Genomic DNA, 25,221 nt, shown 5'->3' with positions numbered 1-25,221 from the left:
GAGTAGTAAATTAAGGAAATGAGAGCCAAAAAATGTGGATAACACTCATTTAATGGCCTCCATGTCCACACAACGTTGTAATAGGGAATGAAACGGCTGCAACCAGCTGCATGAAGCCAAGAAAGTAAGGCCTAATTTTTTTGAAAATCTCAGTTTGAAAGAGGTTGTTTCACGTAAGGTTGAGGTTATGATAAAAATCACTATCTCAAACAATGTTAAAGTAGCGAGAAAAGTAGCTAAAATTCCGCTACAACTACTTTAAAAATGTAGCTAGCTACAGCTAAAGCTACAAAATCTTAAAAGTAGCGTAGCTACAGCTAACGCTACAAAAAAAGTAGCGCGCTACTGTAGCGTCGCTACTTGTAGCGCGCTACTTCCCAACACTGTTTGTGGACACCCTGTTATGTATATTGCAAAGGGGCGCTACTATTAGTTGTGCCTAGGGCGCTGACAGGGTCAAAAACGGGCCTGGCGCTACTATTAGTTGTGCCTAGGGCGCTGACAGGGTCAAAAACGGGCCTGGATGAGCCATCAAAAGAGAAACGTGGTAAATTCACTTGGGGCTCTGCCCCAGTGGCCTTTAAATTCCCATCCCATGTTATTCTTATGGGGGAAAAACGGGTTTTTGTCACAGCTAATTCGAGAGAACGGCTGGGTGTAGAAATTTGGTAGGGGTCTCTAAAGAAAGGTCTTGGTCTGTAGATGAGCCATCAAAAGAGAAACGAGGTAAATCCCCTGGGGGCTCTGCCCCAGAGGCCTTTAAAGTCCCCTCAGCAGATTTGTTTACATTATGACCATATGTATAATTTTACACCAATTTTTAATGAAACAGCTGTTAATATTTAAATTGTGATTTACTGAATTTGTCAAAATGAAGTACTGTATTTGCAATGGTTTTTTTTTTCTGATTTTAAAATATATTTTCTTCTGCATCATGTCATGTTTTACAATATAATGTTCTATTGCCAAATCAGTGGAAAATCCTAATATCACAGTAACTCTTAAAATTATTTCCTATGAAGTTAACTTATGTTTATTGTCAGGGTTAGTGTCTGCCTTTTGGAGATTGTATATGTACATGTAACAATAAATTATTCTATAAATACTCCCTTCAGAATGCATTTTAGATGCATTGAATTATTTATAAGGGCATTGATTATATATCTCCCAATGGCTAAAACCAAAATAAGAAAATATTTATGATTTAATATTTTATTGATTAAACCATAGACTAACCATGTTTTATCTATGATTAAACGTAAAAAAATGTCAACATCAGAGTGGATAATTTATTTTAGACATCAACACTCTTCAAACCTTTGCTACATAATATTTAGTCAGGTTTTGCTGGCTGCAAAATTAGATTTCAGATGCGAGTGGAATACGTTTTACCTGTGGTGACAAACACAACCTGGAACCCTGAGCCTGACGATGGGGAAGGGAAGGGAAGGGACGAAGGGCTATGAAAGAAAAGAAAAAGTGAAGCGAAGTAGCGAAGTGTAATAGTGTATAGTGATAGTGGAACTGAAGTGTTTTTCGATCTGTTTCTTTATTGATGTTGTAACTTTAAAACGATGTTAATTTGAAGCTGGTGACAACATATTCATCCCGATGTTGGACTTAAACCTTTGTTTATGTAGTTTATTCAACTTCTCAATCCAGTTTTGCCAGGAAAGCATTTCGTGGATACCGAAGAAAGCTTCAAACAAGTTTGAAGCTTTCGAGGCCGTATTCATGGAACTATGAACCTGGACTCGTTGTCATTTACTTTGTCACAAATAAGTTATTTGGTTGCGAATTTGTCGAAGAAAAATTATAAATCAAGCATTCAAGAAATATTCCAAGTAAGTTATCAGTTTTCTGTTTGGTAACTTAGTCTAAAAAAATCTGCCAAATCATCTAACTTTGGCCCCCTAGTAACATCTTCATTCGGACATGATGGTTCTAATGATATTCATGTTTGTTGTTGTCGATATTTCTGTGGAAGGTGTTCATCTAGTAATTACATGCTTAACCTAGGCCAGTCCAGTAAAATTAGATAGGTACTTAGGCCCTTAGTTAATCTAGGCTAGCCTATTTTGTCAAATGAATCCTGGATTGAAATAGCCTAAACTTATGCCTAAGTTAGACCTATTTTAAGCTTGGGTCAGAGTTGATAGGCTAGGCCTAACTTAGTCTAGCAAAACATTCTAGCCTACAACAAAAATGATGATCCAATTTAATCTTAACGTTTAGGAAAATGTTACAAAGGTTGGTTGTATTGTCCAAAATTGTAGGCCTATCCTTGGCCTACCTAGGCCTAGGCTATCGAAATGAGTTTTTCCACTAGGCTAACACGTTTACTACCGGTACTGAGCATCGCATATGAGACGCTGCGGTCATTGCCACTGACCGAGGTAAACTTGTACAATTCAATCTTCACATAGGTAGGCCTACTTAGACCAGCTGTCACTTGGTTCACAGTACACGCAGACCACGGGAAAAAATCTGTTAAACAGTGATCATTAAGTTTGTAATACCGAACTGTGCAATCGTAAAGGGTAGAATTCCATAAGTTATCTGTCGGCACAAAGAACGGTAAAAATTTAGGACCCAGACCCCAGCTTATAAACACTTTCTGTTGTGAAATTGTGTAAAAAGTGTATTAACTTAAGTAAATGAAGTTTTTTAGGATATTAAAAGCAATTCCAGTCCCAAATATTGACTGGAATTTAATAAAACCGACCCCAACAACAGTTCCTCCAAAACCTCAATAGGTACTTATAGGCTACACCAATTTTACACAATTCCACACTTCAATAATGTTGGATTCACTACATCGATGTTAAAAAAATTCACAAGGAATATAGGCCTATGCACTCGGCATATAATTTAGCCTTCTACGGTCTCACTCAAAGATAACCTAAACCGGCACGCCAGGAGAGCACCATGTCTTTGGTTTGCCGATAGCCAACCAGCAAAAACTAGCCAACAACGAAAATTAAAATCACTTCGTCCACCAAATAGCCTACATATTGATAGGTAGGCCTAGGCTATCCACATATTTCATCAGGAATCACCCCGTTTTCTACATAATTTCCGAATGCGATGTTCCGACACAATCAGAATGCAAATTAATCACAAATTTGAGCTACGTCCTCCTTTGTCACTACTTCACTTTGAACTAACAACATGGGAGTCATGGAGACAGTCCTAAACTAACAACTACCTAACAAAGAAACCACCAGCCAATCAGATTACTTCACGAAAGAAACCATCAGCCAATCAGAAATCTGCACAATTACATTAGGTATCTGTTGATCTGTTTTACCACAAACAATAGCAATGCAGTTGCAGTGACATGTCACCGTACCACCATTACCCCTAGAATTCATTCAATTTAACTTGAATTCCTTCTGTATTTCTCGTAAAATCCCATTTTCAATAGCAAAGTACTGCACAGTTACGATTTCAACATGTAGATCTTAAAATGACACTCACTTGTTGAGAAAAAAATGTTGATTATGAAATGAAACTGTTCTAAGCTAACCAAACCAACCAAACTTGCTGTATGATTTTATGACAAAAAAATAATCGTTCATTATGAAATGAAATTGTTTTAAAATAACCAAACCAACCAAACTTGCTGTATGATTTAACAAGGAAAAATAATGGTTCATTATGATATTAAACTGTTCTGAACTAACCAAACCAACCACACTTGCTGTATGATTTCACGAGGAAAAAATAATAGTGCCTATGGGCCCTACCTAAGGCCTAGCCGGTAAACGTTTACAGCTCCCAACTCACCCAAAATGCAGTTCCTGAAGTGTGAAATTGTGTACCTCATTTATTATTTTGGTCTTAAAAATTACCAAGGCTCTAGGGTGGTTTCTTACCCATGTCTTAAGTTAAGGGCAATGTGCTAAATTTTAACTTCCAGGCTCTATAGGTTATGAGGTAAACGGTTGTTGATTCTATGAATCGGTCGGGAAATCTTCCCGTTATCTTTGTTTTTGTAAGCCTACCGAAGAGAATGCGCCAATTATTCCGTACCGTATAGCTTAAACAATGGTTAAAAATGGTTTCGGTTTCGATAAACTTTCCTTAGTTAAACTTAGACCTAACTTATGTCTACTTAGGCTACAGTTTTTTGCACACTGAATCCAAAGATGCATTAATTTGGTAATTAGGCCTGTATATAGCCTATTAAGGTGATCATGGGAACCTACATAGTAAGTTAACTTAAATATCTTCAAGCTAGATTACCCCCAATTACCAATTAGCCTACATCTCCAAATGTTTTCAGATTTTTACCTGAAAACAATAATAGTGCACAAGTTTTTCTGCTGTGGTAAAAATTACTACTGTAACAAAGCTATATTTTTTTAATGTTGTAGGCCTAGGCCTATTAGAAACGTTGATCTGCACTTCAGAGTTTACACTCTAAAATCTAAGTTAATAGCCCAAGTCACTATTGATTGGTTAAGCATGTATTTTTACATTAAATATTTGGCCTACATTAAGACCCCACAATTCGACAAGTAAAAGGAAAAAGCGTCAAGTAACTTAGGCACCTAGGCCTGTATAACCTAAATCCCATTTGATTAAAATTAAGATTTACCTTTTGGTCGGACATATTTCATTCCTGGACTGGGTTATGAAAAATTAAGAGAGAATATTTTTTTTCGGTTCTTCTCTCCACTTTGAAACCGAGTGGCTTAGCTTAGGATTCACCATGTACCGGTAACTTTTATGTCCCATTATGATGATGGTGTAGTGGCAGACTTAACCAACCCTAGACTGGCCAATATTTAATCTTTGACCAAACTTCTTAAAAAAATTCATACATTACAAATTGACACCATTCTAACCTAACATAACCCAGCTAAACTTCTGGAACAGCTTTTAAAAAATTAGTTTTATAAGATGGAAAAGACATGTGAGGTAGGTAGGATGATGGGCGTTGTATGGGTTCTTTCATATGAATTTTTACTGGATTTAAACCTTGGATGTGATTAGATTATTATCTGAGCAAAATCGTATTATTGACTCAGATTAATTTTTAAATGTTATTGATGTTTTTAAGAAATTTACCCCAAATTATCTGTTCTTTTATAAAAAAACCCTTTGGTACATAAAAAAAACCTCTGACTGTTTCCATGTTGATTCTGTCTCTCTGCAATTTATTGTTATAATAAAATGTTTACAGACAGTTTACAGTAATGTTAATGTTACAGACAATTATGTACCGGTACTGTAATGTTTACAGACAACTAGACAACCCATGCGGCTCAAGAAACATAACGCCGAGGAAAACGTTACGCTTAAATTAGAGTAATTCTAACATCTTAGAGGGTTTTGAAAACTTGTTATAAACTAATTTTAAATATCTCTGTTTAGTTGTAATTAATTAGTTCTAAATAAAGGAGAAATTTTTTAGCAACATAGTTTTCTATGGCATAAAAATATAACAACAACACCTATTTGTAAACAGATGTAAGATAAACATAAATAATCATATGTTATTTTAATAGCATAGAATATTAAATATCTAAATATCTTCCTCTTTGACAAATTCAACTTTTCTTTTTCTTATGAAAAACTAGCTGTACCCTCGGGCTTTGCCCCGTTTTACTTCAAAAGTGAGCTCGTTCGCATGGCTCAATCACGTCCTGGTTGAAGTTCGTTCGCTACGCTCACTCACCTTTAGGTTGGACCTCGTTCGCTGCGCTCACTTGCCTTCAGGTTAGCTCGTTCGCTACGCTAACTCGCCTCCAGGTTGAAGTTCGTTTGCTACGCTCACTCACCTTTTGGTTGGAAATTAGCTGTTGTCATAAATTTAAACAAATAATAGTGCTTGTGGTGTAGGTAATCTACGGCAGTATAGTTATAGGCGTGCTATAATATATAAATCTATATATTATAATACATTTATATATTATAATACCTATATAATATATAAATATGTAGCCGTCTGCGCTTGACACCCCAGAGTGTTTCATTACCGTCAATGCATCGATGTTTGACACTGGGAGGGTTAAACATTTCTTTGGAGGCACCTATATAGAATAATTACCGATTGGCATACCAGTAGGTTACATTCAGCGTACCCAGAATAACTAACTTATCTGAAGGGGAATGCCATTTAAGCAACTATGTACTAATACAGATGTCACCAAAACCGCAATCTTGGTTTTGGCAAATGTTTGTGCCAGAGTTGGCAGACAATTTTTACTGCAGCAATTCTTCTATGCTCTAGTAGGCCTAGTGTAAGTTTGACCATTGACTATATATACCTGTTTGACGTTATAAATTCAGGCCCACTGCATTTTGTCACCTTTAAAATATTGAAATAAAATTTTGAATAGGCCTAGTTTTTTGGAATAAACCCTTCATACTGGTACTAACTAATGGTATAAGTAGTTTTTAGTACGCCTATTTCTCAATAATGAATAGGCCATAGGACTACCCTGTAGACTATGGTTGGTAGTGTCCAGGCTTAAGTTTATAGCCTAACATAGATATTTTCAAACTTAAGGCATGGAGAAAAACTAAAAATGTGACATGAAAAAGTAAGGCCTAGTCAATTAGTACTAAAATTATTGTTTGTTGTCAGAGAAGTTTTGTCTAGGTGAGGAAGTTGTAGACGATTAAATCTAAGGGTACTAACTTGCTCGTGTTTGTTGTTCCAGTTGGTTGCGTTGCACGGTCTAGAAGCGGACAGACACTTGCTGCGTTGTCTTTTCTCTTACTTGGATTTAAGCCTCGAGGGCATCAAAAACCTCTCAAAAGACAACCTTCAGGTCCAACTACTGATACAGGAGTGTGCTGCGCTTCTAACAAAGCCTGCGCTCATATCCAACCTCTGTTACGCCGTCGACAACCCTCTGCACCACCAAAAGGTATAAGACTAATGGTTGTTACTGCTTTATAACTTAGTTTATAGAATGTTGCCTGATGTTATGTAATGATTAAACTCATTTTCAGTCATTAAGTATGTTTGCTAAAGCCCGGTTTACACTATGCCAGCAGGGGAGACAATTGTCATTAGACAACTGACTGGCATGCAATTATTGGCTTTGTGTAGGCTAAACATTTCAGGCCAATTGCCTTGCTAACTGCCCTCACGATTGCCCTGAAATTCGGTTGTCTCTTGGAGTGCACTGAGGACAAATGGCTTCCGACAATCCCACAATCACGTGATGACAATTGGTGAAGACAACTTATATAGGCGTATGCATGGCATAGCCATTCGTTAAAAACTGAATGGCCAAAATATATCTCTTGTTGCCATTGCCAGAAAATCTGCAGACTAAGCAAATTACCAGTTTTTTTCTTTTATTTATTTCAACCACTTTCTTATTAAACTTAGGCCTAATTTAGATATTAATTTTGACTATTTATTAACTAACACCAATATGTAAACATTAATAAAATTAGCTCAAGAAGTTGGCCTTTTTAGGTTTTTAGACACACAAAAACTGTTTTTATACAATTAGTCAAAACAGAAAAGAAATGTTATACACCCCTTGTTACCATTAGGCATATCCTTAATACAAACAGTTATCAAAAACAGTTTTTTATGAAATTATTCAAAACAGAAAATACATTTTGTGTAACGGTATTATGCTCAAAAGGATAAACTAGTTTTATCAGTGTATTGTTTTTATTTAATGTATTTGATTTAATTTTTTATGCTTACCTCCGTCTACAGTCCAGGGGCTATCAGAATGAGTATAATTTATTATATTCAATTATATTTTCAGAAACCTTCCAACCAACTTCTTCCCCACATCAGTAAAGCTCTGCGTCTCTCACCAATACAGGAGGTCACCTTTGGTCTCGCCCTTCTTCACTCGTCCAACAGTGATACCGTTGTCTTCGCTACTCATTTTCTGAAGCAAAAATTACCAGAACTTATTCGTACTTATATCAACTCAGGTGAGAACAGGATCCACCGAAACACTTGTTTTAAGTTTTACTGTGATAAAGACTCACAGTTTCTTAGAACTGAGGTTTCTATATTTCAGTCAAACAAAAACCACTAAACCAAATATATATTTTTTCCAGTGTAAAAACTAGGCCTTATTTACCCATTACGTTACTCTAACAATGAATACCTGTTTAACATTTTATACGAGTTAATTTAAAGAATAGTTTGCTACACAACTTAATGTTAGTAGATACAATAAATACTCATTTTAGGTACAAAACAACATTATGAAAACATCTGCTGGAAACTTAATTAAAGTGTTTTTGTATTTTTTATATCTGTTTAAAAAGTAAATGCTTTTAAAGTTTCATTATTTCTTACAGGTACTTTTGATGCTCTAAATTTATGTCATATCAGCATTCATGTCTGTCTTTTTATTTGAAGTTATCTTTCCTATATGTTTTCCTTACATAGAAAGATTCTTCTTGACCAGAAATTTTCTTTCAGATACAGCAAATTCTAGTCTCCCAGAAGGTGGACTTCACGACACGACCCCGGAAGTACTTAATCTTATCTTGAAAAGTCTCTTTGGTCCTGGTGAAACGCTAGGTAAGTCTTATCTCCCTGCCCCGTCAAAATCCAACTTATATTCATTGTTTTTTGGTATATTTTATACCTAATTATAAAATATAAAAAAAATTACTATAATGAATAGTTTTTAAACTTTTATTTGTGTAAAAAAATTCCTTTACTAATCAAGATTTGTTTACTATTTTAAAAACGCAATAAATATTTAGTTTTATTTTTATGGGCTTCTTATGTTAGTTTACACTTTCATGCCCCCATAGAAATGAATTCCTTTGTTAGTCCCTACAAAACCTCCAGAAACACCCACGTACCGAAATCCAAAATTTAGCCTAGGTTATACATTCTGCTAAATATAGTGCTTTCATACTATGTCATTTATATACATTTATGAAAACATTAGGCTATTAAATAATATAAATTATTATAGGGCACTCAAAATTGAAACGCATAATAGTCTTGTTCCTATGTCTTCCTCGACTCTGTTAAATAAATGAGCGACATTCTAAAAGATAATTCACTAAAACAACTAAATTCAAGAAAAGTGTAGGCTTCTAAAGAAAATTCATGTTTCAACATTAAACTTGTAAATTATAAAACCTATATTAAAATAATCTATTTTCAGGTGTTACTCCTGAAACCAAGGAAATATTTTTGAAAAATTTACGAAGAGATTTCCCTCGAGAGTTGGTGCCTGTTGTGCTAGCTCCACTACTTTACCCCTACAATTGTGATCTGCCTATGGACAAACTGAATCAGGATACATCCAGTATGGCTAGCACAATGGCAAGTGTAGTAAATCATCCATGTTAGCTTAGAGACTGTAACTTGGTAGCTAATAGATTACTGATAATATCTTCTTTCTTAACGTCGTTTTAACCGTTGGAACCGTGAAATAATGCTGATTTGGTCTTCCTATTAACAGCAACCGACTGAAATGTACTGTTTGAAGTACGGTAGTAATGGTGACAAAAATAATAATACTATTCACCTATTACCGAAAAGCCAAGGTATGATCCTGACTATAATTGCAAGAGTAACGGTATTTCCATCTATAATAAGCACCAATACTTATTTACGTACCAATATATATGTATTGCATATACATAAGTTTTACCTGCCAATTAAACATATTATAATATTTTTACTTCTAATTTTATACTCAATTTTTATCAGTCAAACTAGGGATGGATGAGATTGGATTTTTAGTTCGAGAAGAGACGAGACGAGATTTTTTATTTCTCATAAAATTTGGAGACGAGATCGAGACGGGATTCCCTTCTCATACACAACGGGAAATGCACGTTTGACATTTTTACCTGATTTTGTAACATTGTTAGATCACTGTTTAAATACAAAAATGCAAACTTATGTTACATAATAATTATAATGGGCAAGAATAATTCAAAATTTGTATTAAAAAACATCAGCATAAAAAAATGTATATTAATTACGCTTAAGTTATTAGAAATGCTTACGAGTACGAAAACTTGGTGATATCAGTTAGGATAGAGTTAAACTTATCCTAAAATAAAATAAATCATAAAATAAAAACAATATTTATTTTGTATAAAATAGTTAGGCCTACTTGCTCAGGCTTTGTTTATTTATAGTATTAAAACATGCCTCACACTGCTTAAACTTAACAAAACTTCTCAATTGATAAAATAATTAAAGTAATATTTACATGTAAAGAATTAATTAAATAAGAACACCTTCGCAAAAGAAACGCAACTACAACGCGCTCCTGTATTGCGGGTATTTAAATTTTTTTTAAAATTCTCGTCTTGAAAAAAATCTCAATTAAAAAGAAATCTCGTCTTATATAACGAGATTTAAAAGTTCCCGAAAATTTCCTGAAATTTCGAGACTTGACCATCCCTAAGTCAAACACATAGGCCTAGTGGCCTAGACAGTGTAACTTCTTTCATAACTCCAGCAGCAACTGGAAAGGTAGATCTAATCAATACATTTTGGTATTTAGAAGTTTTACTTAAATCTGAATTCAAAGAATTTTCTATAATATACTATATGTTCTCTTCTTCCTAAATAGTTTTTTGTCTTGTTGAGTGATGCTGTTGCCTCTTTCAATTGGAATAGGTAAAATTTTGACATATTTACTTTAACCTTATGATTGAAGAACTTAATTCAATTTTTTCATACACTTTGCTTGATTTTTATCTAAAATTGCTAGCCTATTTTATATATCTGTTTAAAGGTTAAAACAGTTTTCTGTACATCAATGTTTTCACCGCCAAGTGACCTCAATGGTATAACACAGTAACAATTGTTAGGCATGTTTGTTACAGAATTATTTAAAAGCTTTCCAAATAGCCTAAGATACTATCATTTTAGGGAGTATTAGACCTTGTTTAAGATGCATATCAATAGTAGGTATTGTTATTTTTATGTACTAATGATAAAGGAGATAAAGAGTACAGATAGTCTATCTAGGAATTTCTGAGATAAAATATCCAATGTGGTTTTACCAAAAGCATTATCCTCAACTGTGTTGAAAATTTAATTTTTCTTTTTGCCTTCCAAATAATTGAGGTCATTGCCTAGATTTTTTTCAGTCTGATACAAAATATGAAATGGAAATTAATGAGACAATGTTAGAAAAATCGATTAACAGTTTTTAGCACATTTCTTATATGCTACAAAATAAAAATAGAGATATACACACTTGTTTTGAAGCTAGAATTGATTAGAATGGTTTTTTAGTCAACAAAGTGGCTAGGCTAATGAGAGAAATATATTGTCTATGGAGTGATAACTTATTTCCCTGCTGCTAATATAAATAGTGTTTTTAAATGCAATTATTTACAAAGAGGGTGGATAGCAGATAGCTTACCTGAAAAGAAGTTCATCTAGTCCATGGTACACATTGAAGACACAATACATACGATATTTTGTTCCCTAGGAAGTGTAGATAAAAAGAGTTACACACATAATGTTTGATAGTTTAACCAGTCGCTGTGATGGTTGTTGAAAGCTGTTCAAAATTGCAACCTTTCACTAGTTTATATAGACTCGATTTACAAACACTTGACAAAGTCTCTCAACGGACAAAATATATTGTGTTTTGTGTTTTTAATGGGTACAATGGCGCCTATCTGGTCTTCTCAAATGTAAACCAGCAGCTATCCCTTAAAATAAAAATAAAAATCCTGGTCTAAAGCCTTTTTTTTTTAAACAAAACGAATAAAGTAAATTGGTGGGTTCTAATAAATTGACTTTTCATGTAACAGCTGGATAGTGCTCTAGCAGACCTAGTAATGGAGATAGGCTACCCATTCACCACGGGTGTGGAGGAGTGCCGTAACCATCTGGTGACTATGGGTGCCACCAACATTAGTGCCGGCGGTGTGGCACGTGTGCTGTCTATGATGGTACGCTACCACACCGGACTGAACAGTGCCTACTGGGCTGGCACTACTGACCCGTCCCCGCCCAAGGACAAACCTCCTGAGCCGCCACAACCCTCTGGCTGGAATGTGGAGGTCTTTGTGCAGACACTCAAGGAAATGGTGAGCAAACATCTTTTTTCCCACAATAGCCTACTCTATTTTTTAGCGAATTTCCCATATAGGGAATGAGCTAAGCAAAAATGATAAGATTTCAATGAAATTTGGTACAAACGTGTACCGGTAAATCTATGTTTATTCGAACAAGTTCGCAAACCAACATAATCGGACCATGGGAACGGGGGTTTATGGGGTAAAAATGGGGTTTTCCCATTTTTGACCCTAAAAAAAATCCCTTTTTTAACCGTTTTGTATAGCTTAAAAAAAGAAATAATTTAGTATATTGAAGCGCTGTTATATGCCTAACGGTCAAGGAAAAAATTCAAAAATAGTGTATTTTAAAATTCAAATGTTATTCTTATGGAGTAAATTAATAAATTAATTGTAGTTTCCTTGTTTATGGATATATGTTGATAAAATTTAGCAAATTTATTTATTTTGTGTTATACTATTGACGTATGGTCAAAAACACTTTTTACCTTCCCCGTAGCGACCAAACCTAAGCAATTGGGAATACATATGTCTTATTTATGGAAATATTTGAGTAAAAATGTAATCAGACAAGTTGATATTCGCTTAGTCTGCAGGTTTGCTGCGGTGGGGGTATTTTAACTATCCATTTACGGATTTAGTCCTCAACTCTGGCGTGAATTTGAATGATAAAGCAGCTTTGGAATAACAGCATGAGATACATGCGATTGACTTGACTTTGCTCTTCCCCCATTATGTATTTTCCTTAGGTATAACTTTCCTTTCTATTTGAATCCAAAAACCTAGTAGGCCTAATCAGAGTTGGTGTTTTGTGAAAAATCCACTTTCAAAAGCACTAGAGTCTGTCTTCATTTATTAATAAACAATCAAAATACAGTAGACCCCCTCTTAACCGACCTCGTATTAACCGATAATCGGATTATCTGCCTTCGATCGTAAAATAATACAGTTTGTTTTAACCGACCTTGCTTTGAGAGCAGCTTGGTTTAACCGCCGCTTTCTAGGAATCTCTGCATTTCCGCTCCCACAGGATGTGATGACTAAGAATAAGTTATGTGTTGATCACAAAAAATATAGCATAGCCTATTGTGAGTTTGTCATCATCGTTTTTAGCTCGAGCACATCTGATCTGATTTGTTAACTGTGTAGCAAATTTATAACATCATAAAGTGCGTTACAATTTTGGGAACTGATTATCTTATCGCTGAAGTAAACAAACAAAGCAACTTGTTTGGATGGCAGGGGGGGTTAACAACTCCAAGGTCAAGATAGTTTTTGTGCCTCGAGCCACCAGTGAGAGGCTATAAATAAACGTCCTGTCATGTAACAAAATGGTTGCTTGTATCTTTAATTTCGACAAAAGGTTCTGTACTGTATTACGATGGATTTGGAAAGCATCAATTAATACATTACTGTACAGTACTAAAGTTATTAAAATAGGAATTTTATTGACTCTTGCCTAGTATTATAATATATTCCACTGAAAGTAGGCCTATTTGACTTAACCGTGTTTTGTGTTTATTTGTGACTTTTCTATCAATACAAAAAAGGAGATAAGCGTAGTTTATTTTATAATTAATGCAAGTATGACTTCAAAATAATGATCATATAATTCCAAATGAATAGCACTTCTAGGTTATAAATTTAGGGGTTGCCCGTTTGATCCGACCTTTTGAGTTATCTGACCTAGGTCCGGTCCCATTAGGGTCGGTTAAGAGGGGGTCTACTGTACCGACATTCCAATGCAGTTAGCTTTTCTCTTCAAGAAACATCTTTATTACAACGGTATCAAATTCTCTAACGCCCTTCCATTTAATCTAACCCTACTAAGTTAAAAAAAGACTAAGAGAACTGCTCCTAGTGCTACTACTGGTGTGTGATTTCATTGTTGACGAGCATTTATTGCACAATTTTGTTGTTTTTATTTTAGTTTGTACTTACTTAGTTACAATAGTTAAGAGTAGGAGGTTGAGATCGATGGGCCATATTAACCGTAGAAGTGAGAGAGAGATGGTAAAGATGGTACTCAGAGGTATACCAGAAGGAAGAAGACCATTAGGTAGACCAAGAATGCGATGGGTTGATGAGTTGACGAAGGACTTGAGAGGAATGGGAGCAGACTTGGAGCTGGCAGAGGATAGAAGAGCTTGGAGGCACATGGTTGGCGAGGCCAAAAACCACCTAGGTTTCCAATGGCTACAGGAGTAAGTAAGTTGTACTTATTTATAGTTTTATTTATAAGTAGGGATGGACGAGATTGGATTTATAGTTCGAGACGAGACGAGACGAGATTTTTATTTCTCATAAAATTTCGAGACGAGATCGTGACGGGATTTCCCTTCTCATACACAAAGGGAAATGCACGTTCAAAATGTTTACCTGATTTTGTAACATTGTTAGATGACTGTTTAAATACAAAAATAATGATAATAGGCAAGAATATTTACAACTTTTTATTAAAAAACATCAGCATAACATTTTTTTATTAATCACGCCTAACTTATTAAAAATGCCTACGATTAGGAAACATAGTGATATCAGTTAGGATAGAGTTCAACTTATCCTAAAATAAAATAAATCATAAAATAAAAGCAATATTAATTTTTATAAAATAGTTATTTGTTTTGACTTTTTATAGTAATAAAACATTCCTCACACTGCTTACACTTTACAAAACTTCTCAAATGTTATTAAAGTAATATTATTAAAATAATTAAAATAATATTTACATTTAAAGAATTAATTAAATAAGAACGCCTTCACAAAGGAAACGCAACTACAACACGCTCCTGTATTGCGGGTATTGCATTGACTTTCTGCAGGCGTTTTTAATTTTTTTTTTTGTTATTCCCGTCTCGGTAAAAATCTCGGCCAAAAAGAAATCTTGTCTCGTGTAACGAGATTTAAAATTTCCCGAAAATTTCCCGAAATTTCGAGACTTGACCATCCCTATTTATAAGTAATTTTATTGTATCATATTTATATGTTATTTCTAATAAGACAAATGACTGATGACTTATGATTTGTGTTTGCTTATCGTAGGCACCTAATCTTCAGTGGAATGATGTTATACTGGAGTTGGACCATGCAGACTTCTTGGTGAAGGACAGACAAGGGCTGAGTCTGCTGTTTACCACTCTCAGACTGGGACTGCAGGGTCAGGGCTTTCCCCCAGACAGATTCCCTGTGGATCTGCTATACCGTCACTGGAAACACGCTGACTCTCAGGTGGGCCTAATAGTTGCAGTATTGCCACTAAACACCATTTGTCCTAGCTGCCAAATTTGGTTGCCAAATACAGCTGCGTTTTATGGCACTAACTCAAAACAGGTGTTTTCCTAGCTGAGGAGTTCAGCAGGGACTGTATCCCACGACAGGCTGCAAGACAGCATGTCAGTCCTGCACCCCTCAAGTGAAATAGACCTGCTCCTGGACTATTATTAGTACAGGCACTCGGGCCATCATTTAGTTCGGGATTACAAAATGGCTGGACTAACCGAATGTACAGTAGAACCTCAATTATTTGAGGTAATGGGTGGGAGGGAAACCACGGATAACTGAAAACCACGGTTAATCCACCATGGCATAAACATATATTACATCTATATATTAATTACGTAAGGCGATTCTTTGCGTCAAAATTGTGAGTGACTGAGAAGTCGTAGAACGACGGAAGAGGGCTCAAATTAAAGGTCTCGGTCCTGTGACGGCGGGAAAAATAGTGATATTCCCAAAATTATAACACAAAATTAGATATAACGTAAAATATTCTGCATAAGATTAGCATTAAAAGCCATTCACTGCTGATTTTTGTTTACTTCAATACAGCTGATCGTGATTTATCACTAAGCCGGTATCCAATATTAATGATGACTTATTTGCCAGTAGAGGTGTGCGGATAGTGAAATTTCATTTCGGATCGGATAGTTGAGGCTCGGTTCGGATCGGATCGGATATTGAGATGTTTGGATTCTGATATTTTCGGATTTGGATAGTTCGGCGCGATTAATAATAAGCTGCATATGTATTTTTAACCTATAAAACAATGTAAAGCTGTGTAAATAAACTTAAATGACGATTTTGAACTATAGAATTTTAAATTAGCCAAGTCCACAGTTTTCTCTCTCTTGAAAATCACAATTCACAACATTTATTTTTAAAAGTTGGTTGCTTGAATTAAGTACACTAGCAGCCGAAATCTTCACACAACACCTTAGCTCAGCAGGACTGATGTCAAACGTTTGGGCTTGTTTACTTGAGGTTATGTTTTATCTTGTTTCCTGGTTCTCACAAGCCAAGGAGTTCGATCTCAAGTTTATTTTCACATTGTATTTCCTTACGTTTTTGGAACGGATTATTGCCCTTTAAAGTGGCATTTTGTGGGTTTGCCAAGTTTAGAAAACATCACTAATGCACTAAGATGGGCTCTAGCTCACGATTTGATGTTGGGCAATTAAATTAGACTTTATAACTGTGTAAAAGGTGTGTATCCCTGAATTTATAAATTGCATTCTACACTTATTCACTGTCAAACATAATTCAGTAGAACCTTGATGAACCGAGAATTACACTAGCCTACATAACTTCATTACCCCAAGTAAAATACCAAGATAATTTTTATAATTGTATTTGAATCGTATAATCTTAGTTTGTTAAAAATGGATTGTATGTTCAACAATAATTGCAGTCCATTATTGTTAAGCAGTATGGTCCCAAATTATTGTTTTTGATTTTGAAACATCACAGTTCATTTGACAAAATTATAGTTGAAGCAGCCCAATGTCAAGTCACGCTTGTGCAATAGTTTGTTTACAAGCTTTCTCCAGACCACGGGGGAGGGGAGGGTCTGATAAGCCGTCTATTGTTCACCCCCAAGAAGGTCCGACCCTCATTAGTGCTGCTCGGCTGCACCCAGTGGGGAACCCAATAGGCCTACCACAAATCAATCTTTTTAATGAATACAAATATTAGGTAATAATTGTTTTATTAATATTCACCTTGAAATTTCAATACATTTGGTGTAAAATTTGACAAAAATCGGCCATTTTGACTGATTATTAATACAGTACCAAATACCAATAAAGTAGTACATTCATTGGTAATTAAATAATAGGTAAAAATTTACCGATTTTTGTCAAGTTTTACCCCCCTGCTGTGCGCTATGTCACAAAAGCTGATAACGCACATGGGTGATTAGTAACCATGGCAACTTGTTGAATGCGTGATGAAGGGAAACCCAAGAAATAGAAGAACAAAGAGAAAGAATAACGACGTTGTTATCTTTATACCCTTTTTACAATTTCCGTTATTGTTATCTTTATGTAAGATTTTATGATTTTGTTTTATAGATTTATAAAATAATTCTTTTTAACTACGGGAATATTAATTTATAATTTATCAACGTGCTTCTCTTCTGAAACAGCAATACCGGATGCATAATAAAGGTCAGTGACCTAAAATATGACGATTGTGCAATATTGTATTTTGATGTTGAAATTAAAATCAGGACAAAAGTTTGTATATATCCATGGTCCCTATAGTTTAATCATTTAATATGTTCACAATCAATGCTAAATAATCGTGGTTAGTTCTAACTTTATTTTTTATTATTCAAAGTTTCTACACAGTAAGACAATCCAAAGTCAAACCGGGCAATGAATACCCAAAAAACAATGTATCTTGTACTGTGATTGGAATACTACTCGCCGGCCAGTCCTTTAGGTTTAGGGAAGTAGTGCAAGTCTATATATAGCTTCAAGGTCTTACCCACCCCTTCCCCCTCTGGTCCTACTTGACTCACTACCCGCGCTCCTTTCGAGGTCATTGCCCAACCCCTCCCACCCTTCTATTGTGTTGCCTTTCTATTGTTTCTATTCTGACTTTTTTTTTCGGGAAACATTAAATCTATTGTTTACGTAACATCACAGTAGTAGGCTAGATTTTTCTACTTTGAAACAGTACTGTAAAAAAACCTATTACGCAGCGCCCCTAGTATCATGAGCGAGACAAGCACGAGTTGACTTTCATTTGACCATGGTAGTTCTTTTCTGCTTTATGTCTGTTCGTTCCAGACGAATCTAATATAAAGCAAAACAGCCAATAACGACTAAACTAGTTATCAGTATTGCATCATACGGCTTCTTTGCCGTTTGCTGTTAGGTCGTTGGAAACGTATTGCTGTAATTTTGTCCTGGGAAACTAATGGTGGCTATGGAGATTTAGTTTTCTGTCCAAAACGTCAAAATATATTGTCTATCCGAAAAAGTCGGATATAAAACGGATAGTGTCAGATATCGAATTTCAGAACCGAATCCGACCCGATTTTTCGGATATCCGCACACCTCTATTTGCCAGTCAATTCTGCAATTTAGTATATAAATCCAGGGATAATGTTACCTATAATAATTTAGACTTTTTAGTTACATTATAGAATGTTGAAATAAATTATTCTACTGTAAAACTCTTCTAATTTGTGCATTTTTACGTTTAACATGAAATAACCACATTGACTAAATAATTAATTAAAGATTTAAGGTTAAATGGAAAAAATCTGCTTTGTTTTTATTTCCAAACAAATGTTCAAGAAGTATTCTACACTTTCTTTGTAAATTTACTAACATTTTATTTTGAGATTTATTGTTAGTGATTAATCAATATTTTATATGACGTGGAATAACCTCAACGGCTACTCTTAGAAAATAAGATGGAATAGGTGCTACAGGAAATATATTTGTTAATTAAGTAAGTACTATGACAAGTTCCATTGGGCGCAAAATTGTAATAATTTGTTTTACATTATTGAGCTTTTTGGGGACTTAGGTCCCTACAAGCCACTCGTACCCATAAAAACGCCTAATACTGTATAAAATGGACATTAATGTGTATGTGATAATTAATTTGTATTTTACATCATCAAAATACGAATAGTATTGCGCAATCGTGATATGTTAAGTCATTATTATTTGTTAATCTCTTAAATTGATGAATTTTCAGCCCCTTAAAAATATGTATGAACATATTATGTTATCTGACTTTTTTGCAGGCTTAAATTTACCTATCTTTTGTGGGAATCTCTTCTCGGACTCCTTGGTTCAGTAATAAAAACCATAACGTTTAAAATTTCTCTTAAAACTCAAGCAAAACAAAAACTACACAACACTGTACAGCAATAAATCACGTAATGAATAGAACAAAGAAAGTGTAGTAAGCTACTGCTACCGTAGTCAGCATGGGTATTTCCTTGTGGAGCACTGTCGTCCATTATTTATTAAACTTAAAATACTCACTGTTGTAAATTTGTATATTATTTGCTCATTAATGCACATCAAAATGAACTTACAAGAATTTGTCACAAGATAGAGCATAACCACAACACAAAAGGGAAGTTGAGACTTGATATCCCAATGCACAGATTAGCCTAAACTGGGTCATCTCACAAAATTAACTGTATTCTATTTTTTTAATAAACTTCCTTCATATGCTAGAATTGCATCAGTCAATGTTTTAAAGAAGAAAATTCACGATTGGCTATTAAAAAATCTGTTTTATTGTTTAACTGAGTTTTTAGACTGTCCTGTGATCTTAGATTAATTTGTAGATAGAATTGACCAAGAAATGTTGTTATTGTCAGTAGTATTATATATGTTTATGATTGTTATATGTGTAGATTTTCTTTTCCTTAGTATTATGATAGATTTAGCCTATATTGTATGACAAAGCCTATTTCATGTAATATGATCAATGGTGAATAAAGATTTCTGATTTCTATCATTCATATTTGGGTTGAAATATGCAGTTGTGTTTTCATCTTAATTGGTAAAATAGTAATAATGAGAGGTATGTGAGCAGCTCGATTTTGAAGCCAAGGTACCAAACTAAAAGCTCGTCCAGCACCAAAAGAATTTTTCCAAATGTTTGGCTCGAACTCAGCTTATTGTAGAAGAATGTTTTGTCAATATTTATCAGGCCAATGTTTATTTTGTTACTCAATTTCCTGGATTTATTTAAATTTGTGGTGTAAATTTGTAATTTGTTCTTTCCAGCTATCACTCTTCACACAAATACTGAAAAATCCAGACATCTTCTGTTTTGCTGATTATCCATATCATGCGGTTGCAATTGACATATTGAAGACATTGCCAGAAAATGACAATAAGGAAATTCTAACATGGTGAGTTTTTACCTCCTTTTACTAATGTTTTATAGTCTTTTAGGTTAAAGTTTTACTCAGAATAATTCAATTTAAAAATTCTTGAGAATTCACAAATGCACAAGATGCTAGGTACATATTGGAATAGTGTCTTAGGAGGTTAATAGACTGGCATAGTGCTATATATGCATTGCCATTTCCAATGATCATTATGTGTAATGTACAATTATCAGTAGATCTATTATGTCCTACAGTTTGAAGGCATATTGTTATACAGTAACAGTAAAGCCGTGCATAGCCAGACTAGTATGGGTGGAGGGGTAATCTGGATAATCAATGGATGAAATCAGGCCCCTCTTATACTTTGGGGAAGTAGGTCCCATTATTTAAAGGGGAAGTAGGCCTACTGTATTTTCCATTTTGTAATTTTTATGCTTTACAATGAGATGTTAAAAAGAATGAATCGTTGTGTAACAACCGCAAACTTAAAGTTCAGGGACCTCAGCATTGGCTTTACACCTAGACATGAGTTTTATGACCGATACTGTGACAAAAAATATTTGTTGTTTCTTTTCTCGGAGTGTTCTGGTTAACCCGGTTCCAGTAAACAACGTTGTTGCGATTTTTCCCGAAAGGTGTCTAAAATTACCCTAAATCTACTTTGAAACAGGTAACCTAGAAATTACCCTAAATGTTAATATTTGTGTTTAATGACATATGGTATAACATTGTTCAAATAATATTAAACTTACATAATGTGGTTAATTAGACTAAATAAGATTTCAATATCAATCAATATTCACTCGATTCTCGAAAACAACCCGAAAAAAGTACATGTTTATATTCAGCTCTATCGTATAAGAAAAATATCAAAACAAGAATTACTGTATTTTTTTATTGTATCAACCCATTACTTCTTTTTCGGACCATCATCACTTTATAATACAGTACGGTACCATTAAAACTCTAATCTATGTATACCTATTGTAATTTTTTGACACAATCGGTAAACTAATCCTAGTAATTTAACTCATAGGAAGAAGTAATGAATAATATTTTATATTTTATTATAATGTGTAGGGATGGACGGGATTTAATTTTTAGTTCGGGACGGGACGGGACGGGATTTTTATTTCCTTCCCGATTTTCGGGACGGGACGGGACGGGATTTTTTTCTGTGCATAATAAGAAAGTACTGTATTGCAGTTACCAAAAAAGACATACGAAATCAATTTTTACCATTTGAGGCACTGATCTATAAAAACAAAAAATGGGTAACAATTTACAGGTACCTACAGTAACTTGTGACTCGCGGGTCACGGGGTGATCGTCGGTATGACTCGCGGTCACGGCATGATCGTCGGTATGACTCGCGATCAAGGCTCGATCGTCAGCATGACTCCGCGGTCACGGCGCGATCGTCGTCATGACTCGCGGTCACGGCGCGATCGTCGTCATGACTCGCGGTCACGGCGCGATCGTCGTCATGACTCGCGGTCACGGCGCGATCGTTGGTAGGACTCCGCGGTCACGGCGCGATCGTCGGTAGGACTCCGCGGTCACGGCGCGATCGTCGGTGTGACTCCGCGGTCACGGGGTTATCGTCGGTATGACTCGCGGTCACGGCATGATCGTCGGTATGACTCGCGATCACGGCTCGATCGTCAGCATGACTCCGCGGTCACGGCGCGATCGTCGTCATGACTCGCGGTCACGGCGCGATCGTCGGTAGGACTCCGCGGTCACAGCGCGATCGTCGTTATGACTCCGCGGTCACGGGGTCATCGTCGGTATGACTCCGCGGTCACGGGGTCATCGTCGGTATGACTCGCGGTCAAGGCGCGATCGTCGGTGTGACTCCGCGGTCACGGGGTTATCGTCGGTATGACTCGCGGTCACGGCATGATCTTCGGTATGACTCACAATCACGGCTCGATCGTCAGCATGACTCCGCGGTCACGGCGCGATCGTCTTTATGACTCGCGGTCACGGCGCGATCGTCGGTAGGACTCCGCGGTCACGGGGTTATCGTTGGTATGACTCGCGGTCACGGCGCGATCGTCGGTGTGACTCGCGATCACGGCTCGATCGTCAGCATGATTCCGCGGTCACGGCGCGATCGTTGTCATGACTCGCGGTCACGGCGCGATCGTCGGTATGACTCGCGGTCACGTCGCGATCGTCAATATGACTCGCGGTCACGGCACGATCGTCGGTAGGACTCCGCGGTCACGGCGCGATCGTCGGTATGACTTCGTCTCCTGCGTTCGCGGACCTATCGCTCGCAATAACGGCGTTATCGGCACTCGCGAAGCTGAAAAATCGCCGACAATCGGACCAAATCCCGTCCCGAAAAATTCCCGAGTCAAATGTAATCCCGTCCCGATAATCGGGAATATTTTTTTCCCGAAAAATTCCCGAAATTTCGGGACCCGTCCATCCCTAATAATGTGTTATAGAATCGAATACAATCTAAAACAGATAATTCACAACTAATGATAAGATCGATTATTTTTTTTAACATGGTCAATCGATTTAAACCTGTTGAGTAGCATTTAACGGTTTTGCCATGATATGTAAGTAATGTATGTTTTTGCCAAATTTTGAAGTTTTTTCATGTTTTTTGTTAAATTTTTATTGTTATGCTAACTTTTTGTTTTACCATGAAATTACTCTAAAACGCCCATTGCCCTAAACTGTACCCTAAGACTAGTAAATTACCCTAAAAAGGGTAATTACCCTAAAAGTGGCAACACTGCCAGTAAAAATCAAAATGGTGTTTTGGATGTTCCAATGAACAGTTACTCTAAAATAGTTGATCAAATATTTGTCTCAACTAAAAAAAATAACACCACTCTTTCTCCTTTTTCTGAATATTAATAAATTTGAATCCTTGACAAATCAAGCAATCCTTCCAAGCAATTTTCCAATCCCCCTAAAGCTTGTCAATTTACCACTAACTCCCAAAGTTAACCTAATGATTTGAGGATTTTTAATAGTACCTTGATAAATTAAAATGGCTGGCCTTTTAAATCAGCTTACAACAATTTTATAGAATGTAAAAAATGTTAGTAAAAACTACTGACGTTTTGTAATAGCCATAACATAGTAAATAAAAACTTACCTTACTGATTCTTCAGCACAGCTATAAATCCGACCTCATGCCTTGGTACAGATCACTCAAAGTTGTGCCTATCTTATGTTCCGACAGGAGGTCCCTAGACTTGGTCCAGCCCAGACCCTGCTGTAATTGTCAGAGAGAAGAATGTCCCCTCAAGTCTATGGGCTACCCAAGTAGGCCTATCTGATAACCAACTGTCCTCATCCCTTGGTACAGATCACTCAAAGTTGTATCTTATGTTCTGACAGGAGGTCCCTAGACTTGGTCCAGACCCTGCTGTACTTGTCAGAGAGAGGACTGTCCCCTCAAGTCTATGGGCTACCCAAGTAGGCCTATCTGATAACCAACTGTCCTCATGCCTTGGTACAGATCACTCAAAGTTGTATCTTATGTTCTGACAGGAGGTCCCTAGACTTGGTCCAGACCCTTCTGTACTTGTCAGAGAGAGGACTGTCCCCTCAAGTCTATGGGCTACCCAAGTAGGCCTATCTGATAACCAACTGTCCTCATGCCTTGGTACAGATCACTCAAAGTTGTATCTTATGTTCTGACAGGAGGTCCCTAGACTTGGTCCAGACCCTTCTGTACTTGTCAGAGAGAGGACTGTCCCCTCAAGTCTATGGGCTACCCAAGTAGGCCTATCTGATAACCAACTGTCCTCATGCCTTGGTACAGATCACTCAAAGTTGTATCTTATGTTCTGACAGGAGGTCCCTAGACTTGGTCCAGACCCTTCTGTACTTGTCAGAGAGAGGACTGTCCCCTCAAGTCTATGGGCTACCCAAGTAGGCCTATCTGATAACCAACTGTCCTCATGCCTTGGTACAGATCACTCAAAGTTGTATCTTATGTTCTGACAGGAGGTCCCTAGACTTGGTCCAGACCCTTCTGTACTTGTCAGAGAGAGGACTGTACCCTCAAGTCCAAGAGTTACTCAAGTACCCGATGACCAACTGTCCTGATGTCCTGGTACTAGCACTACTACAGATCAACAATGTATCGATGGTGCGTCAAGAGCTTCTGACCAATCTGATCCCGTATTTTCTCACCAATCATCCAAACTCAGCGGCAATCCTTCATCATGCCTGGCACTCTCAGGTAGGTTATCTTTGGTGATATTTTTGTCTTTTACTGCTAGTATGACTTAGAATGTCTTGTTAGATTTGCTGGATGACATGGAAGATTTCAACATTATCTGAATATCTCACAGTCCCTTTATGTTGATAAAATTCAACTTCTCTATCTATCCCGTTTAACACTTGATTTTAGATTTAAACATTTGAAACTGCTTATACTGTAGGCGAGAGTTAAGAAGTCCTCTGAGCCAGAGTGATATGCAGTAATGTTTGTATGTTGCCGCACAATATTTGTAGGTGCTCTTTTGGTTTTAACGCAGTGGTAGTAAGCCCTGACTGCCGCGTGGAACATGAGTAACCCGCCCTGCGCGCTTAGCCGTCGAGTAGCAAGCGCCTGCATTTTTAGAATAGGCCATGGCTCAGAGGACTTCTTAACTCTCGCCTACAGTAGGCCTACAATCAATTTCTGTCATAGGTAAAACTTAGGAACAAATTAGTCAATGAGATATCAGTAGTTTTTTTAAATAATATTTCATTATAATTTTTCAGAACTCCATTAAGAACATCATCATGCACGCAATGGGAGAATGGTACATGAGAGGAGAAAATGATCAAACTAGACTGACCAGGATTTTAGAAGTGGCTCAAGATTTAAAGGTACGTCCAGATTAAAAAATAATAGTTTTGTGAGGAAAGTATTGTAGTATCAAATTATGACCTGACTCTTTATACCCAAACCTTGAGAATCTGTCAAGTAGATTGAAATGTACTTTTTGAGGTGATTTAGTTAAGCAACAATGCTCTGTTGATAAATTTTTTTCCAAGGATAATTTCATTAAATTATATTTGTATTTATG

General features: G+C 36.2%; 1 protein-coding gene across 1 annotated transcript in view; it reads left to right on the top strand.

Annotated features, from left to right (window-relative positions):
* Positions 1 to 1,465: 1,465 nt before the first annotated feature.
* Positions 1,466 to 25,221, top strand: part of LOC128995796 (CCR4-NOT transcription complex subunit 1-like) — a 113,535-nt gene continuing 89,779 nt past the window's right edge. The window contains 10 exon segments of the mRNA XM_054420815.1: positions 1,466 to 1,844; positions 6,675 to 6,884; positions 7,749 to 7,923; positions 8,423 to 8,524; positions 9,126 to 9,286; positions 11,752 to 12,030; positions 15,061 to 15,246; positions 20,061 to 20,188; positions 24,149 to 24,386; positions 24,914 to 25,021. Coding sequence (XP_054276790.1) covers positions 1,743 to 1,844; positions 6,675 to 6,884; positions 7,749 to 7,923; positions 8,423 to 8,524; positions 9,126 to 9,286; positions 11,752 to 12,030; positions 15,061 to 15,246; positions 20,061 to 20,188; positions 24,149 to 24,386; positions 24,914 to 25,021 — 1,689 coding nt within the window. The 5' untranslated portion in view covers positions 1,466 to 1,742.

The sequence above is a fragment of the Macrosteles quadrilineatus genome, unplaced genomic scaffold (genome assembly GCF_028750875.1).
Source record: "Macrosteles quadrilineatus isolate MER2022 unplaced genomic scaffold, UCM_ALF_1.0 Scaffold_5__1_contigs__length_97177068, whole genome shotgun sequence".
Classification (NCBI taxonomy): domain Eukaryota; kingdom Metazoa; phylum Arthropoda; class Insecta; order Hemiptera; family Cicadellidae; genus Macrosteles; species Macrosteles quadrilineatus.
This window is presented reverse-complemented; position numbering and strand designations above follow the sequence as displayed.